This window comes from Athene cunicularia, assembly GCF_003259725.1.
Source record: "Athene cunicularia isolate RWA chromosome 1 unlocalized genomic scaffold, athCun1 chr1_part1, whole genome shotgun sequence".
Lineage (NCBI taxonomy): Eukaryota > Metazoa > Chordata > Aves > Strigiformes > Strigidae > Athene > Athene cunicularia.
Genome location: NW_020799091.1, coordinates 43,962,817 through 43,974,024, shown reverse-complemented (window position 1 = coordinate 43,974,024; position 11,208 = coordinate 43,962,817). Strand labels below are relative to the sequence as shown.

The window sequence follows — 11,208 nt, the reverse complement described above, 5'->3', positions numbered from 1 at the left end:
GTTGCTGAGTTTTCTTCTCTCCCTTCATTCTTCACCCCCAGGTGATTTCTGTGCTCAGGTGATTCCCAGAAACAGGGCAACACAACTGGGCTAAGATGAAAAAGATGGCTTGGCCATTCCTGACTTTTCCCACAGCTTTGCTGCACAACACAATGCCGGGAGTGGGGAAATCATGGATAAGCTAGGATAAACTCATTAATGCCTTGGTGCTTGAGAAACATTGACTTGTGACAAAAAAATCTGTCTCTGTGTATTTCAGGGCTGGTGATGGAGATCATGGGGATCCAGAATTTATCGGGGGGTTGGCTGGGGGGCGCAATTGTTCATATTCTGATGCTGCCTACCATAAAAGAAGAATGAAAACTAGACAGCATAGAGGGGCATCCACACCATCTCCATTAGGTTTGTGCCTTAATCGAGAGCTAGATCTGCACAGAACCCAATTTGGGTTCCTATTCTGAGTAGTTCTCAGGTAAGCAATCTTCCACAAGCAGCAGGCAGGACCCCAGGCTCCCAGAGAGTTGTTTGAGCAGGCAGTGTGAATGTCCCTCCATAGGCTGCATTTGAGCACTAGGGTCTTCATACCCCAGGGTTCTCACCTGTGGTCTACCATGCCATTACTTACCACAATAGTGGAAACCAAATGAAGCGCCTTCACCAGTCCACAGGAGACACTTTAACTGAACACCAAAAGCCAAGGCCAAGTCACAAAGGTGGCTGAACAAGGAGCTTGGCAACTTTAGGTTGATGAGGCATTTTAGATTACTTTTTTTTTGTTAGTTTTTAAAGCAAAATTTGGAAATAGTGTTTGGCACTTTGTGATGCAGCATTTACTAGCAGGGAGTTCCTTGGCGCAAGGCAAGACCCATCTGTTCAGGGGAAAGATCAATAAATGAAAGCAAAATCGGAGACAGGCAGAGTTACAAGCAGAAGTTACAGGAGGCCCACACAGGTGAGGTTCTCCTACTACACTGAAACTCCTCATGGTGTCATGTACAAGCTTATCTTAGAGCCCCACCACCCTCCTACACCTCCCAGCTGTCCTCTTCCTTGGTTTCATCCACGAAATGCTCCCCCAAATTCCTCTGTTCCACATCCCATGTCATCTTTACTGCCTCCAATGACATGGACACAGAAGGATATGTAACTGGGCATGAAAGGAACTGGGGAAGCCACAGACCAAAGCAATTTGGGAGGCAATGCTGAAAAACACATAGCACACATTCCAGCTGCATTTTCAGGAGTGGCAGGATCTAACCCAAAATTTTTTAAGCACCTCATTTCTAGCCACAGCAGAGAAGTTTTGGGGAACTTTCACCTCTTCCAACCTCCTCTGCCTTGTGCTTCAGGGATGAGCATACAGGACAAAATCAGTCTCACCACTTGTATTAAAACACTGAAGGGAAAGAGCTTGTGGAACTTGATGGAAGAACTATATACAAAATTTGATGTTTACTGTAAAGGGAAAGAGAAAAGCAAGAACTATTGTTCTTGCACATATGTAGGTGGACATCATAATACTTTTATAAAAAATATTTTCCCAACATGAGATTCAAATAATTTTATATTTCAGCAAATCACCTTAGACACATTTAGCTGGGTAGAAAGAAAAAAACCTTCTAATAAATGCAACATCAGAAATTTTATTTACAAATATACTGTAATCCAACAACCATTCTCCACTCAGTTTGTGGAGGAAAAAGTGATAGTTACATTTTCCAAATGGGAAAAGAGAACTCTTCCCCTTAAATGGATTCCACAGAATATTATGCCAACACCATTGAGCAAACAGATTATTCTTTGTATTTAAGTTTCAAAAAAGCACATAATTTTAGAAACCAGCATATGGAAAGCAAACACATTTGTGTGCATTTAAATGCAGCTTCATATTAACCTAGAGAATTCACTTTCAATATATGTCAAAAATAAAGACAGCAATTGCAAATATATATTTATATTAGCTATTTCTCTAACGCTCATTTCAAGAGCTTAGAAACAAAATACCCTCTTCATATACCATTGGAAAGTCAACTAGTTGATTATAAGCCTCAAAAATATTTTGAAGTTATTACTGAAAATATACTTATTCTCCCTTGTGCTCTCAGTACTTGAAGCTGAAAAAGTGAAAGCATTTTCCCCAGATATTTCCTTACTGCAATTACCTTCTTATAAATAAAAATAGTTATATGAAGAATACAATGCATTGCTATGAAGACTAGACAAGCGTTACTCTTAGAAAAAACACACATACACACAACATATATATTTATAGATCTACATCAGCAGCAATCACCTCTTCTTTTATCTGCAACAGTGGTTTCATATCTTCATTTGCTTCACATGGAGGTTGGTTGTCCAGCTGTTAGAGAGATACAGAAGAAACTGTAATTAAAGTCTTAACTACTGAAGAATCTTAGTGACAAAAACTAAAATATCCAAATTAAAAATTGTCAGATAATAGTATTCCTAATACCTATTGAAAATGGTAACACAAACTAAGGGTTTGAATCTAACAATCCAAATTTAATGAACAGTACAAATTTGAGTTTAATCCAATTACAGCACTGCAAGTATTTCAGGCCAAGTAATATTCCACAGAACATGCACCTTATCAAGTTTTTAAGAATTATTTTTAGTATTAGCAAAGAGACAGGGTGACAGTTTTTCTAAATTTACCCTTCAAAAAATAAAATTTGCTAAATAACTGTAACAATATTTAAAAATATCTTTTTTGTTCTCCCTCTGCATGTATTTGTGGGCATCTGCCAATACACTGGTGTTATGCTACAATGTTCCATGTTTAAACCAGGAAAGTAAGATAAAAATGTGCAAAAATATCACACCATTAAATTACACAGTGAATATTAACAATCCTACAGTTTATCAAACATTTTATCCAATACATTTACATTCCAAACTAACAGGTAACCAGCCAGGCTGATGTCAAATACCAACTGCAAACAAAGTAATCTGCATCACAGATCTGTGCTGTGCTGTCACTGCAGTAATCACATAGCTGGTTTTTGTATTATTCAAATAGCTAATTTACATTACTAATTACTAATTTAAATACTTTATGCTGTACTTACAAGTTCTTACAATTTCTGATTTCCTTCTATCTCAAACAATTATGTTTTGAGGTGCCCAGTGGCCCAAGTAGATGCAGTCTGGAGGGAAGGGAATAGAACCGTTTCCTCACAGATCAACTCTGCTTCTGAAAGGTACTGCTGTGACTTGATGGGCTATGATGTTAGAGACTAAATAGCAATTTATCCATCATAAACTTTTTGGTTACTGCCACCATCAAATTCCTGAATACTGTCTTAGCAGGGAATAATAAAAAACAGATTTATTTTTTCCCCAATACCAAAGTATTCAAATCATTCAGCAATTTTTCCTAAAAAAAAAAAAAACCAAACCAAAAAACAACCCAAAAAAACAGAGAGAAAATAACATGAGCAGGTTCCAGATTGAATCCCCCACACATCTGAGTGCTTCAAATAGGAACACAGTCATGTCAGTGTAATCTTGCCATCAAAAAGGAGATAAATTCTCCTAACAGTAACTCAGAGAGACTGCTCAGAGAAATTGACTGATCCAGTGCTCTGTATCGCCTTCAGATGGAAGGGGTGATTCTCTTCCTCCTTCCACTGATCTTAGTGGCATCCTTGCACCTAGCATTAGCCTCTGTAAATGCAATGTTAGCATCAAGGATAGGTGTGGGTTTTTCTGCTGTTAGCCTGGGCACCACAGAATCATTTCTGTGGTGCAGGCAGCTTTTCCTCTTCCTGAAAGCCAAAACCAGCCTGAAAACAGCAACAGCATCAGATGCAGAGGTTCTCTTTTTCTGAGCTAGGCTTCTCAACCAGCAGATGCCGAAGCCCTGCTCTAGTGTTGTAGCATGAGTATTCTGTTCCTTTCACTGCCTTCTGGTCCACCATGAGAAAAATGTGCCGAGCTCATAAAGAAACGCGGACATGTTTCCCAGGAAGTAATTCAGAAATGCCTTCCCGTAGCTGAATTTTATCATTATAGAGAATTCCATATTTGTTACATAAAAATAGAGCCATATAATACCCTCAAGACTTGTCAAAATTAGGAGATTGTCTACCATCACCTACGACAGCAGAGAAAAAAAACACCACCATTATTCAAAGCCTTAACATCATGCTCCAGTAAATCAGAATTCTGCAAACCACAATAAAGGAAAAAAATTATACTGCACCTTTTAATTAAGATCTGTAAGTAAATCAATTCCTCCTGAACTTGTACCTAAACGAATAACCAATCACAGACCTATAATTCAAATAACAGCATCGCAAAAAGAAACCAGCATTTGTGCCACCTGCACAGGATAAACTAATAGCTTTCCAGGTATGCATTAGGACTGAATTAAATACATATTCAGATTACTTTTCTTTTTTTAAAAAACATAGAGAATTTTTCAGAAAGACTTCTGTGTTATCAAGGCAAACCTTTTCAGCAGCTGACAACTTCTTGACACAACTTTCTCAGATCTATGAAGAAAGCAGGATGACTATACCACGTTGTCTGCTTGAAGCTGCTTAATAACAAGGTGGTAAAATCAGCTACCAGCAAGTTAAAAGTAAGGAATGACTACCCTACAAAAGACAGAAACTGGAAATCAAACCTTGCTGAACCTATTCACTAATATACCAACTTAAACACGAAAGCTATCAAGTGGCTCAGCTGTGCAAACACTTGAGCTTGTACAGCACAGAGAACTACAGTCATGCACACTGCAACTGGATTGCCTTACTTTTAAATCTGATATAGCAGTCGTTGCAGAAGAGTTTGTTGTTTCGGATCCTGACTTCAGCTCCAGAGCGGGATCCCCCAAGGTCGCATCCACAGGCAACACACTGTATGATAGGTGAATAATTAGCAACTCCTTACAAAATATTAAGAAACTAAAATGCTGTTCAAAAGCAGCTTGGATTAAGCTCAACAAAGCTTGAACCATAAACCCACAATCACTAGAAGCAAATGTGAACGATTAGTAGATCAAAATGCAACCAACCCTGAGAAAGTATTTTAAGGCAATGACTGGACAACGAATAGCAGAGATACACCAACTAAGCAAACATAAAGCAGACAGTTTTTAGTGATTAGTTCATTAAATCTAATTTGAACTTCGGTTTCTCTGAAAACTAAAACTGGCTCAACATAAAAAAATTTTTTTCTCTAGATGACAACAGCAATTTTGGCACAGAACACCTGGGTGTGCTAGTTGCAGATTTCCATGTGGCGCTATACGCTGCTGGTGTCCTCAGCCCTTTGGCACTCAAAGCAGCAAATACTTAGGCACTCCCAGTTTCCTGGGTTTGCATCACAAAAACAAGTTCTTTTTGGAGAGAAGGGGCGATTCCATTTTTCTTGTATAAACACATGAATAAGGGTCTTGATAGATTTCATGATAACATTATTTATGGTGGCTGAACACGTCTTTACTGTGAATATGAAGCACCTCTGGAAGGTATATTACCCAAAACTCCTTACTCAATTTATGAAGCAAAGCGTTCAGCTGACTACAGAAGGACAGATAGTTTGCCTGATTAAATGAGTAGTGAATCTTTTAGATGGCAGTCTGTCCAACAGCTCATTAATCTTCAGAAATTTGAAAAACAGAAATTTGGTATTTTCTTATGTAGGTTAGGAACTATAGGTGGACTATTCCTCACATAGAATACAAGTTGTGCAGAAAGGGAACGATAACCAGTTTGCATGGATTACTCCTGTTCCCCCTGCTCAGGCAGGCAGGACGAGGAAGAGCTCTGAGTCAATCCCCTGTAATACTCCAGGTAATGCATTTGAGCTGGGCACAAAAGACAAGTGTTCTAAACTAGACACAGAAGTCTCTTTTTTAAAGCCATGGAAGAAGTCCAACAGCACCTCCAAATCAGAGTCTAATTCCTCATCTGGTCCTAGGGCAAGGGAACTAGGAGTGCTTTTACGTCTTTTGCAGGCAGGCATTTATTCTTTTAACTCTGCATATGTCCCAAGCTAACTGGAAATCAGGTAACAGTGTCTCAGTGCTGAGCATGTGCTAATGTACCTAGCTTCTGACCAGGGTTGAGTAGCACCAAACACAGCTTCTGGTTTGGTGCTGGGTTTTATCCCGCCAGCATGCCTTTGCCTGGAAACCACTATGTGAACACTGTCTGCTAGGATTATCTTAGAAGTGATGGGTCATCTTAAATGATTCAATTGTCAGGGTCCAGGCTGATTTTTTTTTTTTTTTTTTTTTTATTTTAAGAAGATGGTTTCTCTGAGAGAAGCAGCTCAGCACTTTCTGATTTTTTGCTGCCTATTTGAAGAATGAAAAACTTTGATCTCACAGTCAATGTGCCCATCTTATTTGTCAAAGTCCTACTTGTTAACTCTGGCACTTAAAAAATACTTCTAGAGTTGAGTGCTAAATGCCTGCAGATAGGACTGCCTCATGGAAATATGCATGCACCACGCTGTCAAGAGTAGAAGGCAAAGCAGGTGATTAGTAGAGCCCCTGTGAGCGTAACATTGAGTAGCCATGCGTGCTCCTGATTAGCTCCTGTTCCTTCACGATGTGACTCCCAGCTCTCACCTTAAAGCAATGTAAATGATAACAAAGACCAAGAGACTCAATGATCATGGCTGCTCCTTTGCCCAGAACGTTATTACAGTATGAACAGATTTTCTTCCCACTGACTGACCTAAATACAGAATGAAAATCCTTAAAACCAGGATTTGTTTAAAAGACAAAGAAAAGTTATCAAATACTTTGAGATTAAAAATAAAAACGCACCATTAAAAACAGGACTATTAGGCTGCTTGGGAAAAATAAACTGAAAACTAATATTATTTACAGTAGATCTGAAAGCCAGGGAAAACTGAAGTGTTATAATTTAGATCAAAGTTACATAAGAACAAATTAAGAAACTCTGTCATATTCTTGGGAGATATTTCATTGTATTAAATACCTTATACAAATAAACATTAAAAGTATATTGTTATGTTTGGAGAGAAAGAACACAGGTTTTGTGCTCCTGCCTTATTTCTTATTTGTGGGGAATTATCCTGAATGCTAAGTTTTAGCAAGCACTCCTGTCAAGTCCCACCATCTGCACCTTGTTAGGTAACAGAAGACTAGTCCTGGACTTACAGTATTATGTTAACTCCTTGAACATAAGCCATACAGAGGTCAGTTTCCATAGATCTACCAAGATGTTGGCAAATGGAAGTAAGAACAAGATAAGCAAACATGGTTAAGAAGGTGATTTTCTTAAGTTATAAATAATGTAGGAGCCTAGCTTTAAAAAAGGGGTCAATTTATCACAAAGTTCCTGAGTGTAAGAGCTAGTGAAGCAGTGTTCACATTGTTATTACATGTAGTAATTGTGTGGGATGATTCTCAATAGTCTTATCCCAAGGTATTTTTAAAATGTTTCAAGTACATAAACAGCAGAGTTATCTACCCTACCACAACTGAATTCCATTTTTGTTTCAAAATATGTTGCAATTTTTGCTTTCTCCTCCTAAAGTAAAACCAACATCCTACTCTAATTCTCCAAGGTCATGGGTTATGAGCATTCCAGAGTGCTCCTTGAGATGATATTGACCACATGCCAGGAAGGGGGAGGAGAGACCAAGATGAGAACCACAAAGCGTGGGTTTCAGGAATCTTTTGTTAAAACAAACTTAAGAAAATGTCAGAAATGCCATCTGAAGTAGGCTTTTACAATCATTTTGGTAGCTAACATACATCTTGGAGACCAGGGATTTATTATTCCAGTTCCTTTGTTTTTTTAACCTATGTCAAGCAGTAATGACAAACCTGAGGCATTTTCTGAATGACTGGAGCAGAACTGTAATACCAGCCCATATTTCCAGTGTCCCGGACAGCCAGAAAACTACAGGTAGTTTTCAGACTTGTTAATCAGTATTATGGGCATGAACACTGCTGTAGATGACCATATATACAAAGTCCACTCTTTATTGCAGCTCGATTTTTATATGTTCCCAGCAGAAGGGCACCCACTCACCTGCTGCGTGTCTGGGACCCTGGCTGGGAAGTAGAGAGGGGAGACTGAGCCCGGGGGGCTGCCTGGGACACGGAGGGGGCTCTCGCAGAGGTGGCTGCAGGAGGTGCTTTGTTGGAGGAAGGAGTGCACATGTAGGCTCGGTTTGAAGTGGACACCGGGCGACTGAAATCTTGGGTAGCGGATAGAGATGAAGAGGAGGCAGACTGGTTCAGCCACGAGTGGTGTCTCCACGAGCTCGTTCTTGAAGAATCAAGATTGTCCAAAGACTCCCCCCTGTAACAGGTACACATACAAACATAAATGGCAGCAAGACGGGAGCAGAAGAGCTATATTCTGATTTTTTTATAAAGAAAACCATTATACTAGCATTTTTTAAATTTTCTCTCATGAATATGATGGTCTGATCACCCTGAGCAATAGTCTTCACATACTGATTTAAAACATCTGAGCAACAAATTATCCTTTGTGTCCAGTTCTAGTTTCAGGGGAAAAAGGAGGTGAGGTGAAAGATAGGTGGCACTTAACCACTACAGAATAAAGGCAAAACACTCTTCACTGCAGCCTTATCAGGGTGAACCATATCAAAATCTGCTGTATAGCAACCGACCTCAGATACCAGATTTGTTTGTTTTCTCCAAGGGATACCAGATTGAAAATAACAATCCATCCAGACAGGATAGTATCATCTAGGTGCAAGGTGTTGGCCCAATAGACAAACACTCTCCTGACTGGTATGTCAGCTGTTTCCGAAGTGACAAATCCAACATTCATATGTGACTTAAAGCAAGAAACAGAAAAAAAAAAAAAAAAAAAAAAAAAAAAAAGTATATTCCTTAGCCATAATAGTTAATTTCCACAATAAATTGTCATGCTGAAGTTCTTAAGCACATCCGTCAATGACAAGGCACACTGTTAATTTCCATTGCTGGTATTATCAACCAAAAAATAAGCAGTTGAGTTATTTACAGGTCACATCCATATTGTTTACTTGCAAAAATACGTTTTATCTCAGCTGTAATACAGCTACTTTCTTCTATCTGTGCTGCTATGCAGTTTACCTTACAGCATTTCACAGACTCAGTTTGCTTCTGCGCTCTGTAATACAAGCTGAAGTTTAGAATAACCAAACAAAAATATTTGATGAGACACAAAGTTAATTTTTAACGCGATTCCTACCTCCTCATACTATTGCTGTACAGACTAATAGGCTCCTTGTGTATACTGGAACTGCGCTGCCTAATCCAGCTGCTGTCCGTGTGTAGAGATGTTTTCTTTCTCATTTCCTGAAGGATTTGCTGTCTCTCCAACTCTGCTGCAGACAGGTTGTGCTCCTTCTGAGGCTTCTTCTGCGACTCACCTGCATTCCAGGACCTCTCTGAATATTTGCTCTGGGTACCTGTTTGGACAACATGCACAAACTTCAGCTAGACACCTTAAGGCACAAAAGCAGTTATTACACATTCAGTACTCTGGCTATAACTCTAAAAGTCAGGTTCATCACCACATTCACAAAGTCTCTCCAGTTCCTTTTTACAGCCAGGTGATCAGTACCAAACCTGGCAATACATCATTATTATTACAATTCTTTTATTCATGTTTCCAGTAGTGTGACTTTCACATGATGTCTAACTTAAATACATGTAGGTATCTTCTTTCACCTTCAAAGTGTATATGCATATACATTTGTGTTTACATATATATATATATATACATACACATGCATTTTCAAAAGGGCATGATCTCTTTTAGTGCCACAATTTGGACTCTTCCTCCAATACAAACTGAAGCAAATACAGAATATATAGTTGAATGGTGCAGTATCTTCTTCCCTTTAAGATTTTTTTTTTTCCCTCCTGTAACTCGTCCCTGTTTTCAAGAATTCTTTCCTATTCAAGGCACTAAACATATTGGGGGGGGGGGGGAGGGAAATCTTACAGAGAGTTTCTCTATGATTTGGATGTTGTGTTAAGTACTCACTTGAAATGAAGATTTATGGTATAGATGGCCTTTGAAATTTTGGAAGGGGATAGAAATAAATTATCTTTCTCCAATATCTGTTGACATGTTTTTATTTCCAAGATTCTTTACAGTAAGACTAAAATTACTCAGCAGTAAGTCATTCAATTGCAATTTCAATCCCTTTAAAGACTTCTCTGTCTATGGAATTGCTGTTGGTTTTATTGCTATAGATGACCATTATAAAATACTGTGGAAGTTTACACGCTCATTAGTTTCAATGACCAAGCTTTAATGTGTGAAAGCAATGTTGTCAATCTGCAATATGACCTCTAATACAGCATTTAATTTTCTGTGATTACTTCTGATTACTTTTCTTAACCGTGTTTTAGACACAGGAATAGCTTTCAGGCATTTTCTACTGTAACACATTTATAAACCTGGTTTGTCTGTTTGCTTTACACACATTACTCTAAAAGTGCAGTAATGTAACTGAAGGACAACTCAAGAAAGGCAGCAAGGAACTGTATCGAGAGCTGACTTCTGGCTGTGTTACTCCTACACTAACAAAAGTTTAAAAGAGCAAACAGTTGTATTAAATATATTAGCATCTTGGTGTGTGCAGCTTTTTCTATTGATAGAGTCAACATATCAAGAGCACATACATCTTCAATGATATACTTACATGATTTGTTTATTCTCATAATAATCTGAAATTTAGGCATCTAGGACCTGTTTATAATCACTGCTATGGTGTTCAAGAGAGCAGTTAATTGTATTTGTCCTAGGCTTATATACTGACTGTATGAATCTCCTCTTGCTGTTGAAACTTCATTAAATTGTGTCATGGTATGAATCTGAATTACAATACAGTTATCAAAAAGTACTTTGACAATTAATTTTTTTAGGGTAACTACATCCAATACACCTTTTTTTTTTAAAAAAAAATAAAACAAACAACCCAAACCAACAAAAGGAAATTATATGCTACTTACCATTTCCGATCGCATTGAATTCATTCAGTTCTGAAGTCGACTTGGACTTATTCCTAAGGATACAGAAAAAATTAATTTCTCTACTTCAACTAGGAGACTTCATCATGGACAAAGATCTTATTGCAGACAACAGATACACAACCCCTTTTTTCACCATACCTCCCATCAACAGCTTATGCTGCACTTAAAACTAGAGCCAAAAAGGTATTGGGGGG

The 11,208-nt window shown here is 38.3% G+C and overlaps 1 protein-coding gene across 16 annotated transcripts in view; it reads right to left on the bottom strand.

The window, feature by feature from the left end:
• Window positions 1–1,623: 1,623 nt before the first annotated feature.
• Window positions 1,624–11,208, bottom strand: part of LMO7 (LIM domain 7) — a 131,639-nt gene continuing 122,054 nt past the window's right edge. For 5 of the 16 annotated variants that reach the window (XM_026847840.1, XM_026847867.1, XM_026847877.1 and 2 more), the window contains 5 exons: window positions 10,994–11,046; window positions 9,219–9,438; window positions 8,043–8,315; window positions 4,781–4,883; window positions 3,446–4,272 (listed from right to left, as the gene is read on the bottom strand). In XM_026847840.1, coding sequence (XP_026703641.1) covers window positions 4,114–4,272; window positions 4,781–4,883; window positions 8,043–8,315; window positions 9,219–9,438; window positions 10,994–11,046 — 808 coding nt within the window. In that variant the 3' untranslated portion in view covers window positions 3,446–4,113. Of the gene's footprint in view, window positions 2,360–3,445; window positions 4,273–4,780; window positions 4,884–6,604; window positions 6,714–8,042; window positions 8,316–9,218; window positions 9,439–10,993; window positions 11,047–11,208 lie in introns of those variants that run through there. The other 11 variants (XM_026847937.1, XM_026847859.1, XM_026847944.1 and 8 more) reach the window with 5 other exon arrangements.